This window comes from Culex quinquefasciatus, chromosome 2 (genome assembly GCF_015732765.1).
Source record: "Culex quinquefasciatus strain JHB chromosome 2, VPISU_Cqui_1.0_pri_paternal, whole genome shotgun sequence".
Classification (NCBI taxonomy): domain Eukaryota; kingdom Metazoa; phylum Arthropoda; class Insecta; order Diptera; family Culicidae; genus Culex; species Culex quinquefasciatus.
In genome coordinates, this window is record NC_051862.1 from 99,705,070 (window position 1) to 99,725,632 (window position 20,563).

The 20,563-nt window shown below is 38.4% G+C and overlaps 1 protein-coding gene across 1 annotated transcript; it reads left to right on the forward strand.

Moving 5' to 3' along the window:
• Nucleotides 1-82: 82 nt before the first annotated feature.
• On the forward strand, nucleotides 83-16,988 carry LOC6039972 (serine/threonine-protein phosphatase alpha-2 isoform). The gene is made up of 6 exons (XM_001849410.2): nucleotides 83-587; nucleotides 897-1,028; nucleotides 9,222-9,438; nucleotides 12,866-13,151; nucleotides 15,828-15,975; nucleotides 16,061-16,988. Exons 1-6 carry the CDS (start codon nucleotides 533-535, stop codon nucleotides 16,204-16,206), a joined length of 984 nt encoding a protein of 327 aa, XP_001849462.1. The 5' UTR covers nucleotides 83-532; the 3' UTR covers nucleotides 16,207-16,988.
• The last annotated feature ends 3,575 nt before the right edge of the window (nucleotides 16,989-20,563 follow it).

Below are 20,563 nucleotides of genomic sequence, written 5' to 3' on the forward strand. Positions count from 1 at the left end.
CCTCTGCAGACATTTCAATAGTCACATTTAGACCTCCACAAACTGGCATCCCTGGCGCGTACAGCGCCGCGGCGACGACGGCGACGTTTTTCGCTTCTCACACTCGCTCACCAGAAGTCCGCGTTGCTGTGCTGTGTGGTGGTGGTTCGGGTGACTTTTTTTTCTCTCCTCTTGCGTGAAAATTCCTCCTGGATTTTCGCACGGCTCACTCGACCGCAGCCCCGTGTTCCAGCGCACAACAATCGCAACCCGTGTGCCGCCGTCGTCGTGTCACAAGCACGGAATTGTCGATTCCCGGTCGAAATCAGTCGAAAAAGTCGAAGAAAAAACGGTGCCTGCTGCGATAACCAACAAGACGAAGAAGAAGAAGAGGGAGAAGGTGAAGGCAAAGAGCAAATAACGGAAGAAGAGCCAGTGTGTGTGTGTTTGTGTGTGCGTTCGTGTTTTTGAGTGTGTGCGGTGGAACGGCCTCAGCCAGCAGCAGCAGCGCTAGTGCGAGAGAGTGAAGAAAAAAGAAGTGAATTCCTACAAAATGTCGGACCCAGACGCATTAAACATCGATCATCTGATTGCTATGCTTTTGGAAGGTAAAGGAGCCGATCCGGCGATCGCCGTGCTGGGGCAATTCCGTCCGCCTGCTGCGTAGCGCTTATACTTCGTTGTTCCGAGTTTCTGCGGGGGGATTTTCGAGGGTTGGACAACGCCCGACCGCACAAAAAAAAAAGATGGTGCAAATGTGTCGCGCGCGGGAGGTCGACGGAATTCAATGATGCCACCACCTTCAGAAAATTTAGAGGGAAAAATTACGATCAGAAAACCTCTTTTGATCTAAGTGGGCTTTGATCGGAAAAATCGCTAAATTTCTTCCTTTCTCGTTCTCCTCTTTTAATTTCCAGTTCGCGGTGCGCGGCCAGGAAAAAATGTTCAATTGTCAGAAAATGAAATCCGTGGCCTGTGCCTGAAGTCTCGGGAAATTTTCCTGTCACAGCCGATTCTCCTGGAGTTGGAGGCGCCGTTGAAAATTTGCGGTAAGTCTTTACTTTTTCCAAAAAAAGATTAAAATTTTTGAGTGAGCAGAGGAAGAAAAAAGAAAAGTCATCGGTCTTAGTAGTCGTACAGTCGCGGGTCAAAATTGAGTCATGACTGTTGATGATGACTGATGACGGCGCTGGCGATGATGACTGAACAGTGTGGAGAGCACACGGCGGCGCGGCGAATGAAAATACGTGTGCGTAATCGCAAAGATTTTTTTTTCCTCTGCTCTTCTCATGCTGGTGTTTGTGTGTTTTTATTTTCACTCCTCGCAAATCATCCGGCGACGATGAGGGCCGCGACGACCGAAGCGGTTCCATGGCCATAGAGTGTAATTTTAATTAATAAATATAACACGTTATAGAGCATCAATCTAATAATAACAATTGATTAAAGGGACTTACCGAGTAACAAAACTAAGAGAGAAGATTTCCTATAAAAGATTTTATTTGTATTAAGTTGTCAACTTTTCTTGCAACTATCTTCAATAATAAAATAATTGTGTTAATTTCAGTATGAACTTCATGTTAAAAGAATTTTTTTTTTTTCTGATCAATTGTTTAAAAGTGATGATGAATATTATTACTGTAATTTGTAAAACAACACAGAGTCAGTTTGTCTCATGGCTTAAGTTCAATCCGTCTCAATAAATCAAGACAATTTTATTTCAGTAATGTCTCCACGACCATCTGGCAAAATTTCAACTCTTTCAATATATTCTCGATCCTCCAAAGTGTCCTGCAATACAGATCATGTATTCTATCGCCTAAACAACACGTTTCTACCAAGACTTTGATCATGGGGTTTATATTCAATGGCCCTTTTGTCTCACTATTATTTGTTTTGATCACTTTTAAAATAATCGGGGTAGTTACTGTCTTCAGGAGAATTGTTTAGGACAGCCAGGGATACACTGCTAAGGTGCTGGTTTCATAAAATAATAGAACATGAATTTTATAAATTCAAAATTGTGAAAATACTAGTTTCCCCATAGTAATTTCCATAAAAATTTCATTCGCTTTGCGCCAATCGTGGGCTTAACCTAAGGCTACCAACTGTACGGATTTTTTCCTTACCATACGGATTTTCGAACCTCTTCGCGGATTATTAACAGGCCGGAATTTGTGTAGGGAATTTTACGCATAATACGGATTTGTACGGAATTTAACAACTTTTTAATCATTGAATTGCTTTTTTGATTTGGTCGAAGCTTTTGTTAACTAGAAATTTTTATTTTTCTGTGAGTTTGATTTAAAAAGGGAGAGTTTTCTAGGGTTTCCTCAATTCAAACTTGATTATCAATAATTCTAGAGTTTTTGAACTATTGTCTTTCATATGTTGATAGGACCTTTAAAAAAAACTCTGGAATTGTTCTTTTAGAAATTCCTTACTAAATATAGTTTTCTAGGGTTTCCTCAATTCAAACTTGATTATCAATAATTCTAGAGTTTTTGAACTATTGTCTTTCATATGTTGATAGGACCTTTAAAAAAAACTCTGGAATTGTTCTTTTGGAAATTCCTTACTAAATATATTTATCCATTTCCAAAGGCTTTCTAAAACTTGTGAAAACATTTGAACATTTGAATTAACAAATCTAGAGTTTTTTTTAAAGGTCCTATAAAATGTTATGTTTTACATGTTTTAAGACCTTTTCAATAAAAAAAACTCTGGAAAATTGTTCTTGAAAACACTAAGAACGATAAACAAACTTGACATTTCGTAAACTTTTAAACGTTTAACAAAAAAAAATGAAGAACATAATGATTTGATTCAAATTACGGTTTATTTTATGAATACTTTTAAACGTGCAAGTCATAAGCACTCTGATAGCATTTTGCTGTAAAAACGACACAGTTTTATATTTTTAATTCTCAAATATATTAAATTTAATTTATCTAAATAATACATTGACAGTTTTTTTACCCCATGGTGTCATATCGGCAAAGTGTACGGATTTTTGCTCAGCAAGATTTGGTAGCCTTCTTAACCTATCGCTACCAAATTTTGGGGGGTTGTTTGGGACCCTAAAAGGGACCCAAAAAATGTGTTGCTGATTGAATTTTAAACATTTTCAATTTTCCCATATAACTAGATTCCACCCTACTGACTATGTTTGAGTGATGGGGAACTTGCTGCGGGGCTTGAGGGTTGTCTTGAACTTGACCGTTGACTTGCGGATTCATCTTTTTTCAATTCTTGAATCTGGGCTCATAACCTTTTGGATTGTGGTAGAACCCGTAAAAAGTAAACAACTCAGCTCAGTGGTTTGAACAAGAATAATAGTTTTATTTTCCGTCATCAATTACGTCTACTACGATTGGGTCCTCAATCAGGACGCCTACTTGCACCGACAGATTCCTGTAACAGGTCGTATCGAGGTGCTCCGATTTGGACGAAACTTTCAGCGTTTGTTTGTCTATACATGAGATAAACTGCCCATGTTCGCATAAATGTCCCATATGCAAAAACAGCAAGCTGAGAAAAACGCATTTGAAGTTTGTCCCACACATAAGGCTACGTGTTAATTTTTCGTGAAAAAACTGGATTTCCTCCTGATTTCTAGAACAAAGTACTGGATGTTATATGCTTTTCTGAAAGAGCACACGATTTTGAACCAAATTGCATCATTAACTCAAAAACGATGAAAATGCATATGGGACATTTATGCGATCATGGGCAGTAAACTCATGCAAAATATGAGCCCTCTAGGACAAAGGGAAGTAGGGTAAAACGGTCATTGAAGTTTGAGGTTCAAAAAAAAACTTACGTGGAATTTCCCGAGGATTCCGAATATATTAAAAAATTGCCCAAAAAGTGCCGTCTTCTCGGGCTACAGACAAAAGTTAACGTTGTAAAAAGTTTGTTATAGAAAAATCTTAAATCTATGAGAAAAACTACGATTGGTCAAAAAGTTCATTCCGTAGCCGTATGGTCCATTTAATTACCTATCTTTTGACCCATAGGTGTATGGGTGTTGGAGGCTGTTGCAAAAAGATATTAGGGTTAAAAAAACAGTTTTTATCATTAATTTGCAAAAGCTATGAGAAAAAGTAAAACCAATCTTAGATGTATACAGCACATTTTAATGTGCTTCAAAAGAACTTTCGAATGCATCTAGGAGAGTTGGAATTGATCAAGCACCTCGATACGACCTCTAGAACAAACCGTGCAAAATCTACAAATATTACCTCTTCAACAAAGAAGAATGCCTTCTTTGTTGATCTTTGAGTTTAGAGAAGCCAACATTTTGCAAAACACAATCCAAAAACTTATCGAAAAGAGTAATCGTAACATCATCAATCAAAAATTCCTTCTTTATTTGATGTGTTAAGCCTTTTGTGTGATAAGACATCAACTAGGGTAGGTTGAAATATCTTGAACCTGAAAATCATGGCAGTCTGTAATTGAAAAATAGTGTCAGACACCTTAAAAGCCTCGATAACAAAGAGGTGATAACATTGCCGGAAGAAGTTCAACTTGACGATCCCAGATTAGATAACTGTCCAAATTGAAGTATTTGTTTTGCTTCAAACAAAACCTCTGCCACCAAATCTGCATCACGCCTAATTGGCAAACTAGGTAATCCTTCAATTTTTTTATTCGCCTCCGTAGCGAAACAACAACCAAATATTTGCAAGTCCCCATCGGCAGCAATATATGGCCTAAACTGATTAGCAGGACGCGAACCAGTGGTGCAAACTGTAACAAAATTTGATCACGCCGTCGCTTGACAAAACAACAACTTGTTACTCGCGCGAGACCAACATGAGACGCGACCAAACCAATGACGACCCCGTCGTCCGCACACGTTGAGTTGAGTGTCGTCGTGTGTTTGTGGGTGGGTGGGTTTGTAAATCCCAGGTGCAAATCTGCGTCGAATCTGTGTCGCGCTGCTGCTGCTGCTGGTGTGCGGAGGTGGTTTATCGGAAAATGATCACCGACCTGTAAATGATATCATTTTCCCATTTAAATGAATCACCCGGCGAAATTGCCCATTCGGTTGAGTTTTACCCCTGGGCTAGCTACTACGTAACTGGAGCCAATTGAATCACATGTTGAGGAAAAAAAACGATTTTAGCCCAATTCGTTCAACATTGATGTGGATTGAAAGGCCTTATAATGTGGCCCTCTTAAATCTTGCAGTTTCGTCAACGGATCCACAGCCGAGTAAGTTTTTTTTTACTTTAAATCATCTCGAGTTATCGCAATTTCCGTCGTAATGTTGGAAACACTTAATTATAGGTTAGGTTTTCGGCTTTTCGGTCTTGGCGGGAAAATTCGAAACAACGCTTATTTTCTCGTATCCAACGTTTCAACCCTCTATGGGGTCTTCTTCAAGGAATCTAAAATTTATTTTTGTTAGCCCATGACTAAATAATAGCTGTTAAAATACGTACTAAGAAGGATTGTTTCTCGTCCAGTGTAGTTTTAATCAAAGTGTAAACTGTCGAAACACTTAAGTGACCACACTTGATACGAGTTTCAGTACTTCAATCTCTTCGGCTCGTTGGAAATGTATTATGAGACGGATTTCTTTACAAAAACTACCCTTTTATAATTTTCCGAAATTTAGTCAAAATCGCTTTTTTGCATAACTTTTGAAGTACTGATTTGCTGATTTTGAAAAGAGACTTATGGGAACTCAATACGGAACGAATGAGACCAAAACACATTTAAAGGAAACATGAAAATTAGCTTATTAAGAAGATATAATACATTGGTGGGCCCCTTGACATTTGTTGTTCAGCCCAGTTAAGGTGGTATTTAACTACGGCAAACAAACAAACTTGCACAATTTGACAGTTTGTCAGCGTTGTTTGTTCGACAACATTTGTTTGCCGGAACGTCAGCTTGCATACATTTTGTCTTGTTTGCGAGTTTGGCAAACTGTCAAAAGCGAAAAAGTGCGAGTTTGTTTGTTTGTTTGCCATAGTTTAATAGCTCCTTTAGCGAGCAGCATTCAGTAACTGTGCTACGTTCTCAACCCAGTTACCGAACAAGTACAGTATATGACTAGACACATATGATAAAGGCATCCACCACTTATGGTGCATTAAATAGCGATTTAAAGTTAAAGAATAAGTTAATAAAGTGTTTCTAGACCACAAAAAAGATTTTTTTAAATATATATTTTAAGCAAAAAAAAGTTACTTTATCCACTTTTAGGTGGTTGATGCCTTCCTAACATTTATTTAGTAATTTTAACTAAAATAGCAACATCTGCTCATTCAGTGTTTTACCAATTCAACTCAGTTGAAAGATCATCCTTATTCAGGGTTCATTGGAAATGTCTCCTGATTACCTATCACGAGAAGCATGACAGATTCGGACATCAATTTCTTTAATATATCTGATAACGTCATGATTCGAATTTCCGGACGCTTCGAAACCCGGACACCTCATCTTGTTTTATCAATTATTTGGATATAAGTTAGCATTATAAATGTCAAAAATGGGTTATTTGATGAATTCTAACATCAACTTTCATTTAAAGTTTGTTTGAACGCTGTAGTTAATGTCAAAACAGTCAAATAAAATTAAATTATAAGTTTACCAAAAATGCGAAACATTTCACGTGAAATATTTCATAGGCTTACAAAGCACAGGGAAGGCAAAGCAAAACTGTATGGTTTTGATTTACTTAAATTCAAGCAATTTTTTTTATAAAATATCGATTGGTTTGATGTTAACAGCTTATTTGAGACCTAAAGAATGTCATTGACTAACATTTCAGTCCAAATTTATGCGATTCATTAGCAAAAATGAGTGTCCGGAATTCGAAGCAAAAGTGTCCGGATTTCGAATCAGCTTTTATTAGTGTCCGGGATTCGAAGCACAACAAGTCATTTTAATTTTCAAATTCTGATGAAAAATTGTTAGAAAAGACAAATTTTGCATGCATTCTCTTAAAACTGACTTTTAATACTACATCCTGATGATATTTCTTCATTTTCAACTTATTACATGATATTTTGTCAGCTATAACAAAAATAATATGGTACTAAGTGTCCGGATTTCGAATCATTACGTTATCCAACATCAGCAAGGTATATAAAAAAAAACAATGCAAAGACTAATAACTGACAACTTTTGACACCGACTTTAACCAAAATCGTTTTTTAGCATATCTTCTGATAGTTGAAGATATCGAGATTTTGCGCGCTGGACGCATACCAAACTTACCCTCTATTCATACACTCACAGTAACCTCGTGCCACCAATTCAGATCGTATTTAATTTTCTGGTGAACTATTTTTTTTTAACTTTTTTTTATTAGGTCCTTTTATGTGCTACGACCAGGTTAGGACCGAGGATCAGTTTACAATCAAAATATAAAATAAAATAAAAAAACTCATTACACTCCATACTTGGAGATCATGTAACTGACGAGGGTTACTTGGTCCAAGCGGGTCTTGCAGGTTTTGAATCTGCTCAGCCGAACTGTAGAGCACCTCCCCAGCTTCCTCTTTCGTGGCTCCACCGGCTCGGGAGCTTCCTTGGCTGTTCTGGTGAACTAAGTACAGTTCCTCAAAACTAAGTCAACCTCAGAAAAAAAAGTCTGCAAATTTCTATCAAAGTCTGTTTAAGCCAATTTTGCCCTTACACAATATTACCCTTCATTTATTCTTATCTGTCAAAAAACAACAGCAGAATCCACCAATCGCCACCACTGCCACCACTACATTCAAAATGATCTGTACCTCAAGGGTATGGTGGAAAGAGAGGAATCACAAATCCGTATAAATAATTTCAAGATTGTTCAGGTGTAAACCGAAAACGCGATCAAAAATTAAAGTGGAAGAATAAGGCTTTTAACTGCTTATTTAGTTGTCGGTGTACAGGCCGCCGCACGGTTTAATCATTTTCTGACGTACATTCAATTTTGCAGTCCAAAACCAGTCATTGAATTGAAAAAATAAAATTCTTTTTCAAATTTTCTTTTCTTGATTTGTGTGCACCTACGTTGAAGACCAAGATTGTTTACTTTTTGCTCTTTGGTCTTGGTCTGACAGCTTTATCATGGATTTTGGTCTGGTCTAGGCGAGGGATAGGACACAGCACCTTCCTGCTGTACCTTCCTTCCGAGAGATGCCGTACTCCACAGAAACACTCCGTTGCAGTGACCTCTCTCTGCCACTTTTTTTTCATTTTTGGCCACATTCTTGAATCAAAAATTGGTCCCGAAAAAAACTTGACGTAGAATCGGACGCACCACTTCCAGGCAAAAACCGACGAAGCTTCGGTCTGGTCACAACTACGGAATAAACTATGGCCCTTTCGGGTGAAACGTCTGGGTAAAAGCGTAAAAAAAGCGCTCTAAAAACGCACACCAGAAAAACGAACCACACTAGAACGCAACAACTAACTATTTGGTTCCTCTGAGATCCGCTCACATTTTTGTTTAAAGCATTATGGACCCGGCCAACATTTTCATCGAAATATTTGAGATCCGGCCTCTAAAATGTTTACAAATGACACTTAAGTGCTCATAACTTTCGATAGGGTCATCAGATCTTCAATGTTTTGGGCTGATTAGAAAGGTCTTTCAAATACCTTTCTAAAAATGTATGACCAGACGAGGTTTCTTACAAAAACCACCCTTTTTACAATCTTTCGAACTTTAGCCTGAATAGTTTTTTAGCATGACTTTTGAAATACTTAACAAAAGTTCATAATATTAACTAGGGTCTTGTGGGACCCTAAGACGGATCGAATGAGACCAGAACGGTTAAAGTCGGTTCAGTCAGTCCGGAGATAATTGAGTGCATTTTTTTCGGTGCACGGACTTACAGACATACACACGCACAGACATTTGCTCAGAATTTGATTCTGAGTCGATAGGTATACGTGAAGGTAGATCTACGAGGTCGAATTAGGAAGTTCATTTTTCGAGTGATTTTATAGCCTTTCCTCAGGCAAAAAGTCGCAAGCGAGTTGACAAGAAAAAAAATTAAACCTTATTCTATTACTAGGGTAATGTTGCATATCTGTTCCCAACATGCAATCAGTTTAGGAAGTTCAGCTCTTAAAATTTTTCCAAGGTCGTAAAGTGATTCGTGTTGATCCTATTTGATTTAGTGAAACGGATTTTTATTCATGAGCTTTAAGTAACTGCTGTTAGGTAATGGCATCGTTTGTGATTACAAGCGCTATAATCGTTTTCCTTTCTTTTTTCCCTTTCGCAGGTGACATCCACGGACAGTATTATGATTTGCTGCGTCTGTTCGAGTACGGCGGCTTTCCCCCAGAGTCGAACTACCTCTTTCTGGGCGATTACGTCGACAGAGGAAAGCAATCGCTGGAGACCATCTGCTTGCTGCTTGCCTACAAGATCAAATACCCGGAGAACTTTTTCCTGCTCAGAGGAAACCACGAGTGCGCCAGCATCAACAGAATATATGGGTAAGTGGTTCTTCGCATCGCCACCCATCGATTTATATTAATTTTATATTTATTTACCCCTGAAATTAGTTGGTTTGGATTTGTGATTCCGAGGAAAGTGTGTTTTTTTTCATTGCCGTCGTCGTTGTCGCACGACTCACTTGACCTTCAGATGATGGTGGAGAAAAGTATTCAGTATTAATAGTACTATTTCTATGTGGCGCAGGTTTTTGTACGTTTGATTTTCTATATCGTTCTCTTAAAAAAAACAGTAGTCAACAGCCAGCCAGAAGCCGGTGCCGGCGTCGTTCCTCTTCTTCCAGTGCAATTTGTTTGTGCTGTGTGCTGTTCATCGATTTTCCGACTTTCCACACGCTCTCTTACTTGAGCGAGCAAAGTAGAGTAGAGGAGCCGAGCCCCGTTATGTGTGCGGGGCAGTTAAATCCGGCTATGTTGTTTTTTTTTTGCGTCTTACCTCATTTCGTGCAGCGCTGGCTTATGGCAAAAATAGCTGCCGATCGATTTTTACAAAATATTGAGCGATGTAAACAGTAAATCTCAACCTGCAGCGGGATACTTTGTGAATCTCTTGAAATATGAGTCACGCAATATTGAATCTCCCAAATCACAAAGAAAGATGTGCAGCAAGAAACTTTTTTGATGCATTTGTGAGAAGAATCTTACTTGCTCATTTTTTGCTAATGAAATTCACTTGACAATCGCTCAAACCATATTCATCAAAAGAAGCGTCTTTTTCGAATTTGGTTCGGTTAATTATGTGTTTGTTTCTTTTTAATTAAATACCAGCGGCCGGCAGCAAAATTATAGGAAAGTATAGTATAGAAACGTACAATTTCTGAATCCAAATTTCAATCCAGGTTTTTAAGCGAAGATGGCGTTTGAATGGTGAACGTCCGAAATGTCAAAATCACGCAGTGGTACCAATATTCCGAAAAAAGTGTGCCATGGCATGACAGCCACATGTATTTTCTAATGTTGGTGCTACTGCGCGATTTTGACATTTCAGATGTTCGCCATTCGAACGCCATCTTCGCTTAAAACCCTGGATAGACCAACCGGGATTAAATCTATGAATCTTCTGCTTTAAGCGGTATACGCACTTCGGTAGGAACCGTCATGAAAAAAATCAAATTGGCAGCAGCGGCAGCGAAAGCAAGCCAGAGAGGGTGAAGAAAAGCCCCAAGAAATCGTTCCCTCTCCTTCGTTCTGCTGTTCGTAAACCCATTTCTTGACCCCTTTTCTTGGGATGTGCGTATTGGCCCTTAGAGTCAAAAGCCGAAATAGTTAAGTTACTGGAGTGGTTTCTGAATTAGTTCTGGGTCATGTACGACGAAACCAGTGTTGGTATTTTCGCGCTCTCGCGAGAAAAATTCCTCTCTCTCGAGTTCTCGTCACTAGAGAGCCTATATGGAGAGGCGAAATGTCACTCTCAGGGTTCCAATCGAACTGTCAAATCGGGGTTCCAATCGAGCAACAAGATCATGCAAGAAGAAGGTTGGAATCAATTTAAAATAATGTTGGCAAAAAACGAGACTTAAAACAATTACAAGTATTGTAAAACTGTTGTTGATAATAATCTTGTAGTTTTTGTTATATTTGTGCTTGTTCGGTACAAGAAAAGTGCCAGCACCAAAGAAAAACTAGAAGTTTTTTAACCTTATATTTGAATGACTTTGGGTGTTTGAAATTTCTCCCAGAACATTTCATTTCCCTGTGTAGGTCCCTACTCGTCACGAGTCTCGAGCTGCCGAGAGAAACTCACCGATTGCCCGTGCCCTCCTTCGCTCGCGAACGGGCTTTCTCGCGAGCCAGAATTGCCCGTTCGCGAGAAGTTGAACGTGTTAGAAACGAACAAAAACCACACAGCGATTGAAGTTACACCTCTATACCATCGCCTGGTTCGCATTCATTAGCCTGATAAACAAATCGCTACCTTGGGACGAACGGCTTGCACGAAGCGCTCGGGGCGAGAGCGAGAACGCAAACGAAAATGCGAGCGCGAGCGAGCAGAGAAAAGTACTACAAGTTCTCTCCCTCGTTCGCGAGTGAGAAATGCTTTCTTTCTTCTCGCTCGAATTACAACACTGGACGAAACAATTTACCGTTCCGTTCACAAGATATTTTTTTAAACTGTCATTTAACCGAACTGTCATTTTCCCTTTACTTTACTGAATAACAATTTTTTGCCATTCCGTTGTGCAACTAGGGGAACAGCTTCTAATTCCAGCGTGCCTCTAATGTTGGCAGGTCAGAAGTTTGACATTCAATTAAAGCTAATTAAAAGCGTTTTCAACTGAAATTGAGTGATAAATAGCTCAATGAGAAGTGAGCAATCAAGTTTCTATCAAAAGTTTTGCAAAATTAGTTGTTTGAATAGTGAAAATCAGCAAATTGGATGGAATTAGGAGCGAGTGTTTAACCTGCTAAACATACGAGAATTTCCCCTACTTACATTTCCCGTCATTCTCGAATGACGAAACGGCTTACATTTTTTCACCAAAAATAACAGAATCGAAAAGTAATATTTTTCGGTACAAGGTTGAAAAGTTTCTTCTTTTCAGCATTGAAATAGGTGCTACATTTTTATTCATTTAAAGATTGATTCATGGAACTCCTTTCAAATAAGTCCTGTCGTAAAACAAATTTAGCGGATTTTTTTAAAAATTAGGACTGATGAAATAAAAATCAGGGACCGTGGTGAGGTCGTTAGCCCAGTCCACGCGTAGGAGTCGTCTCCCTGGGTCCTGCTTCGGTGGAGTCGCTGGTAGACAGTTGGACTCACAATCCAAAGGTCGTCAGTTCGAATCCCGGGGTGGATGGAAGCTAAGGTGTAAAAAGAGGTTTGAAATTGCCTCAACAATCAAGCCTTCGGACACCTAGTTTCGAGTAGGAATCTCGCAATCGAGAACGCCAAGGCAATGCTGTAGAGCAAATAATTAGACTTTTTTTATATAAAATTCATGCAATTTATAACTCTCGAATTCACGTACTGAGTCAAAATTTGTGGTACGGGGCTGAAATTACCTGCCTCAAACAGCACATAGCGGCACTTATTTAGCATTCATATTGTCTTTAAAAAGACTCACGTGTACATTCTACAAGTATTGCTGAATAGCATTCGTTTCATCAGACACTGTATAACTTTCATGTGCTGCCCGCCGCCGCCGTCGCCGTTGTTGTTTTCTTTTCATCGATTGCACACAGCGGCGCTGATGTGAGTCGTAAATGACTCACAACACAGCCGTTCGATTCTTCCAAGCCAGCCAGCTGATAACATTAATTGAACAAACCTCTTTTACCACACTATCGTCTCCGGGTACCTGGCCAGGCCACTATCTAATCACATGACCGTGCGCCTTCGCGGCGAGTGATTACCAGAGATTCTAATTCCGATTCCTTGTTTTTTGTTATTGTTGCTCGGTTCCAGGTTCTACGATGAGTGCAAGCGGCGCTACAACATCAAGATGTGGAAGACGTTCACCGATTGCTTCAACTGCTTACCGGTGGCGGCGATCGTGGACGAGAAGATCTTCTGCTGCCACGGCGGCCTGAGTCCCGACCTGCAGTCGATGGAGCAGATCCGGCGCATCATGAGACCGACGGACGTGCCCGACCAGGGTCTGCTGTGCGACCTGCTGTGGTCCGACCCGGACAAGGACACCAACGGTTACGGCGAGAACGATCGCGGTGTCAGCTTCACCTTTGGAGTGGATGTAAGTGGGCAGGAGGGGACTTTGGGGATTTTCTGTAATGGAAAATGGCTTGTCGACGGAGCTCAAACCTTTTTATGATTTTTTTCATGTAGCGTGCACTTCTCTCACTGTTTGGTAAAAAATGCAAATCAGATTACTGATGATATGTGGCGATTGTCCACTTGGAAGTAAAAAAATTAGACTTTTTTGCGGTCATTTCAGGGCAAGATCCGCTAGGTGTACTGACCCCTTCCTCACCTCAATGAGGAAAGGCTATAAACATCACTAAGAAAATGAACTTCTTAATTTGGCCTCCTAGACCCACCCACTTTTCACGCAAATCGATGAGTGGTCGAGTCTTGATCCAACAATCCAACATGGCGCTGAGTGTCCATCGTGGTCCGCTGAGGCTACCTCATGCTATACCAATGGTTAATTCAGCGGTTCTCAACCTTTTCTTGGCTTGCTTAAGCTGCTGGTACCCCTTCAATTCCAAACATCGGATTTTTCTTCTATAAGAAACTTTAATTTTGGAGAAAAAAATCTGTTTAAATGTTCTTTAACTGTAACTCTGGAGACATTGATAGAATTTATACTAAGTCTGGTATTTTTTTTTTAACAAATTTTCTTTTTTTTTCTTTTTAAGTGTTTTTGAAACCGCATTGAGTCAGGGTTATTCAAAAACACTTCTCTAAAAAAAATATTCTTTACTACTTTTTTAAACATTAAACATTTTAACATTTTAAACAACACCACGATAATATTTTGAAAGAATGTTTTGTTATATAATTTTGAAGAAAAGTCTAAATCTTGAAATTTAAATAGACAAATTTCGAAAAAAATCACTTCATTTTTTTTTTGTAAAATTGAAATTGAGATCAATATTTTCCAAGATAACATCAATAAAAAAATGAGGTATTTTATTGGGTAACATTGACTTAAAAAAAACTTTTTTTTTCCTAGATTTAATTTTTGGCAAATCTTAAGTCAAGTCGAAAAAATAATGTTAAATAATGAAACTTGAGAATCTTTTAACAACCTTTTAAATTGTTTGAGGAGATGGTAGTTTCTTTCTTTCTTTTCCAGATTTGAGACAAAAATTTAAATTAATAAAAAATGAACAAAAAACTAAAAAACGGTAAACTTTATTTGAATTAATAAAATTTCTTATCAAAATGCAAGGGATTTTTCCCATTTAATTTTTTTTTTTAATATTTTCTATGTGTTTTGTCATTTTTTTAGAATCATAGCTTGGCCGACAATTTGAAAAAAAAAAGTTTTTTTTTTATGAAAACCTTATCATAAACTTTGCCAAAGATTTGTGATCAGATCTTGTCATCTCACTGTACAGATTTTCTAAAATATTCATAGCACTTGTGTAAGGACAGCCCCCATTTTGTATAAATCTATCAATCATGCAAATTAGCTGTTTTTCAAATGTTATGATAATCGATTAGCAAAAACGAAGTGTATTAAATAATCTGCAAAAAAAATGTTGGTTAATTTTTTGTTTCTAATCTGTTTGTTTTTGCTTCTCTCAAATATTTCGACTGGGATATTATTCAAATGTCCGCCATTACGCGGTTTGTCTTCTGGTACCCCCTGAGACCGCTCGTGATACCCCCAGGGGTACATGTACCCCGGGTTGAGAACCGCTGAGGTAGATCATCAAGTCACAACTTCCTGGAGTTCTTATATGGCCTCGCAATTAGAGCGTTGTTTGTAGAGGTGGGAAAACCGCTCTTTTTTAGGAGCCGCTCATTTTCGTTCGCTCTTTAAAAAGAGCCGCTCTTTTGAACGGCTCTTTCGCTCTTTTTCAAAATTTAGATGAAAAGGGTTTTTTTCAAGAATCGTGTGATTTTATAAGTAATGTCACATTGAAGATTATGTCGCTCAACTCTGACCAAAGCCGCAAAAATATAAAAAAATAATAAAAAATATCAAGTTATGGTATAAACATTTTGATGAAAAAAAAGAGTTTTTAAATGCATTTTACACATCCCCAGTTGTATTGCAATCGTTAATTTTTAAAATATCGAAGTATTGATGAACTTGTTTTTAAGCCGAAAAAAACAGTTTTGCATTACTGTGCAACGGAATTTCACAAAATGCCTTTTAATTATTTTTCTGTTGATAAGACTTCTATTTCCATTAAAATTTAGAAGTTTTTTGAAAAAAATATTGCTTTGCCCCCTGATTTTTCGGACCGATTTTAAAGAGGAGGGGAGACCTAAACTTTGAAAAATATTTTTAACGGCAATATTTCATTAAAAAAAACTGAAAACTAGAAGATGCCCTTGAAAACCATAGGTCTTGGTGGTCTCTATGTCAAGATTTCTACTCAAAACTAAACATTCGAGTAATTGAATGGCATCCAAACTAAAATCTAGGAATCTGGAAAAATTGCTCATAATTTTAAAATTGCGTTTATTTCTTCAAGAATTATTGAAACAAAAAACCGGAGTTTAAAAAAGAACCACGTTTTTTTTTGTGAGCCACGGTTCGCTCGCTCTTTTTGCCCACCTCTCTAAACAGGGCAGGCACAATCTGGGAAAGCGCAATTGGGGCTTTTAGTGTACTACTATTAAACATACCTTAATGATTTGAGCTCCGCTGTCTTCAGCTAGATGAACCAATAGAATTTCCTCGCTCTGGTGCGGTGACAAAGATCAATAACAAATTCTTTCTCCCTTTCAGATTGTTGGCAAATTTTTAACCAAACATGACTTTGATTTGATATGCCGAGCCCACCAGGTGGTCGAAGATGGGTACGAATTCTTCGCCAAGCGTCAGCTCGTGACACTCTTCTCGGCGCCCAACTACTGCGGCGAGTTTGACAATGCGGGTAAGTCAGGCGGCTTTTGGCCAATCTGCTCGATTACAGAGATTACAGCGCCGGTTTCTTGTTTTTTTTTTTCACCCGCACACAGGAGCCATGATGTCCGTGGACGACACGCTGATGTGTTCCTTCCAGATACTGAAACCAGCTGACAAACGTAAGTTTCAATACGGCGGCATAAACTCTGGACGACCGGTCACACCGCCCCGAGGTTACAGTAAAAACAAAAAGAAATAAGCAGATAATAGCTAATCAATGGATATCAAAAGTTCACAACAACAACAAAAAACAACAACAACACACACACGTTTAAAAACAAGTTAAACAACATGATGACTTATACAAAGTTGAAGCAAATAATAAAAATTGAGGATAAACAAAAAAACACAAGCATACAACAAATAATAATTTAATATTAATTTAAATGACTAGAACATAAAACTAAAAAAAAACTTCACAATACAACAAAAGAGCATCAACAATTCAGATCATGCAGAACGTCGAAGGAAATTGCTAAATATTATTGAAAAGCAGATAAATCAACATAAGCGCGGACAAATAAAACAAAAGTTTCGTAGAGTGCGGCAATTGGCGCCCCATCATTTGGCCTTAGTTTTCAAGATCGAGCTCGCACACGCCCTCAACAAACTTTTTTTTTATTCACATCAGAGAGATTGTTTATACCCCCCCTCACGCCCTCTATAAGAGCTCATTACTTGATGCGTGCATTGTTTGTTCTCTGTTCTTGTGTTGTTTGATCGACGTTAACGTTTCGTTTCGTCTATTTTTTTTGCTCCTTTCGGCGACAACTTTAGCGCGTTGTAATACAGTAGTAGTAACAGTAAGAAAATTGATGAATTTTAGAATACATATTACACTTTTTTTTCTCTATCTGTGGTGAAAGCGGTCAACAGTTGGCTTCATTTTACGTTGTATGAAACAAAGAAAAGTAAGGAAAGAAAAGTACGATGAAATAAACGTTATCACATTGCAGCAGTGATGTGTGCGGTGTACAACAAGCAGTTGTGTTTCGTTTTTTTTTCTTTTGGATGCATTTTTTGTTTGTGTGTTTAGTTTAGTTTCCCGGAAGTCGACCTTAATTTGCTGAAGCAGTTGGGGGAATTGGGGACAAATTTTCCATCTCATGTTCAGTCATATCACTTTCTAGCTGTATAAAAACGATTACTTAAATAAACAATCAGCAATGCAATAAAACAAAAAAAAAACAAATCAAAAAGATCAAGTACCAACGGTTACACTTTGCGTACTTGCTTGGTTTAACAAAATTAATGAACATATTTCTTCCACTGCTCACCAGGTGGTTTTCAAAAACTGGCAAAAAACAGCAAATTTTAAGGGCAAATGGTCGAATATCTTGCGAATGCTCCGACTGTGAGTATTTTCTTTTTGTTTTGTCCCTTCTTTTTTTCCTTTCCGATTTGGCTTTTTTTCTTGTGCAAAATGTGTTCTCGTTTTAACATCCTATTGTTTTCTGTTGGGTTTTTTCTTGGTTTAATTTTCTCGTTGTTGGCACGGGGAAACGCTCTGTAAATAGGTCCACTTTTCTAAGCTCTCCTGGTGATTGTTCTTTCCCTTTATTTGTTGTTTCGCTGACACTGAACTATGATAACAAGAATTTGTGGTAGTTCACCCCTTTGGAAGTGTAAATTACACAGTCCGGGCGTGATTTTGTCTCGGAGGCTAACGAGTATGTGTTTTTTTCAGTGGAGGATTATCAATGTTTGCTCGAAATTTTGAAATAGTTTTAACAACTTGTCGTATAGTAATTTTGTACTAAATTTTATCGTTTTTTTATTTATGGAAAACTTAGTTTGCAAAATGGACAAGATTAGTTTTTGATAAAGATTTTTTCGTAGCAAACGAAAGGGGATGTATTTTTAACTATAAAACGATAAAACTCTCAATTTTGATTGAAAAATAAAATTTATAAGCAAGCGAAAAGCGGAACCCTGTTTGTAAACTTTCCCAAATACCGAAATCTTTTAACCAATTTTACATTAAATTTGTGGCTGCTGTTGTGAAACTGTCACACGAGAATGTTGCACCACAGTTGCAACAATGTTCTCGATCATACTGGTCATGTCTGTAGCAAAACAAACTGTCAAACGTTCTAAGTGAGTCTCGTCTAGTTTACAAACATAGCTCTCCGTAATGGAAAACCAGCTTAACAAAATTCTACCATTGGCTGCTAATCTACGGGCTTTCAAATATGACTTAACATCGCAAATAAAAACCATTTTGTAAAAAATGCTCAAAATTGAGATCGGCACTCAAATCTTGAGGAGGAATCAAAGATTGAGTTTGCTTGAACAGAAAACAGCCTACTGAGACTGAAGGCAGTTGAGTTTTTTCCCCATCAGACAGCGTGCGAATGTGATTTGGGAGCACTTTTTCCTATGCTTGAGAGTGACTGCTCTCGATTCGAATCGCGAGCGTTTTACCCTCGTTTTGAAAACACATACTTTGGTCACTTCGCCGTGATAAATTTGCTTTTCCGTTGGACTGTGTAATTGAGGAACATTTGAATGTGAGTTGCGGGCATGTTGCCCGCGTAATTTTTAACACGCAAAATTAGTACTAAATTAGCAAAATTTTCGGAAAGTTTCGTTGTACGATATTTGTTTCTACATGGTATTAACTGCATTCTAATGCTTGTCAAAGGCTTCTCGTTATTACTCATGATAAACCGCGCTGTAAAGTCTTACTTATAACTATTGGCAATGCCTTTTCACTGTACTGGAAGACTGCTTCAAATTTTGGCGATGATCAAGTGTGAGAAGGTGAAACCTTCTCATCAAAATTTTACTAAAAAAAATAAAAAAAAACAAATCTCGCGTCCACCAGTACAGTCAATAGAGAACAAAATCAAAATTCATGCTCGTCTGTTTGTATGTTGTTCCATGGAATGAAATCCAATCCACAAAAACAAAATAAACTGTCGTTGGCTTGATCAGTCTTCGAGTCCTCACGATCATCCGGTCGAAACTAACCGTTGAGCATGATTGCAATCCGACAGCCGCAAGCCTAGACCTACAACAACAACAACTGAAACAGAACCAACAGCCGATGATGAAATGGTGCCGTCGTCGTGTGAGGAAAAGAACGTTCCAGCAGACTCACTACAATGAAAAGAAGATGATCGCGCGCGCACACACGTGCGCAGTTTCACAATAGTAACAAAAGAAATGATTTAGAAGCCGCAGCAGTAGCAATGCGGAAAGCACCAACCGTACCGACAACCGCGCCAACACTGTCCAAAATGGTTGGTGGAAGGTGCGGTTTTACTTTCGGTATAGCTACTGTCGCGCGCTTCGAAAATGCAACACTGTAGAACCAACAATCTGTGTTGACGACGATTGATGATGAAGATCAACACAAAAGTATGCAAATCTAATTTTTAAGACTATTAGAGCAAATCAAGTTGCAGAAACACAAGAAAACAAAAGCATGTATTGTTTTACACAACAATTCAAAAAATGAAGGAAATGGGAACGAAAACGGGACAGATTGAATCTTCTAGTGATATGAAGAAAGAGTTGCGGAGTGAGTTAAAATCGTAGCAAAAGTTTCGGAATTGTGAGCAAACATCTCCGTGTGCTAGAGAGACGATAAAAAGGTCGAAAATTGAAGTAAAATGGTAGCAAAACTCTTACACTCATTTGAAACAGTAATTGCACGAAAGCAAGCCATTTAGGAAAAAAACAATGACTCAAAAAGCTGATAGAACGTGCGGAAAAATATTATCTTGCATACGGAAATTTACTGGTGTAATAAAATATCCTAAATCAAAACATAAAAAATGTGTTTTTTTTTTCAGCAAATATCACAAAAAGACAAGTTTTGTTGTCGCTCAGTTAAAGTTAAGGATTAGGAGCGCGGGAAGTGTTGATGCTAAACTTACGTAGAAAGAGGTAGCGAAACCGCAGTATCTTTTGCCCAACCCTATTGTGGAACTCGATCAAAATGACCGTTTGACCAAATTAAAGCGTCGAGTCTGTGTTTCTACGCATAATTGTCCCGTAGGTTCCTATTCGCCCTATGTGTCCCTAATTGCCCCAGTTAGCAGTGTATCACTTTTATTTGTGATCCTCTTGCTAAACAACAGGTAAACACGACATAATACTACATAAAACTAATGATTCCGTATAAGCCCTCCGCACGGCTGGGACCTTGCCCCCATGGAAAGCATGGGACGGTCGGAGGGCTTGTAATGCACTTTACCAATACGGAAAGAGCAGGGGAGCATTTGTTCCCCATACTAGCGCCAGTCAAAGATGTTACACATTGATCTTTGCCGAGTGGTGTCTGGAAATATTAATAGTTCTTTATTAGTTATTTGAAGAATATTTACAGTGCCACAGTTTTGAAGAATAAATCCAGACGGAACCGAATGATCAAATGCTTCCTGTCGTCGGAAAATTCGGAGCAACTGGAGCGTACCTAGCGGCCGGGTTGTGTAGCGTAATGGAACTCCGATTTCGATATGATGGTACCCACGGCGGAGCTGGTCAAAGGACAAGCAGGACAAACTCGTTACTGGCCAATTGCGACTTATGCTGGCGAAGGTGATCGA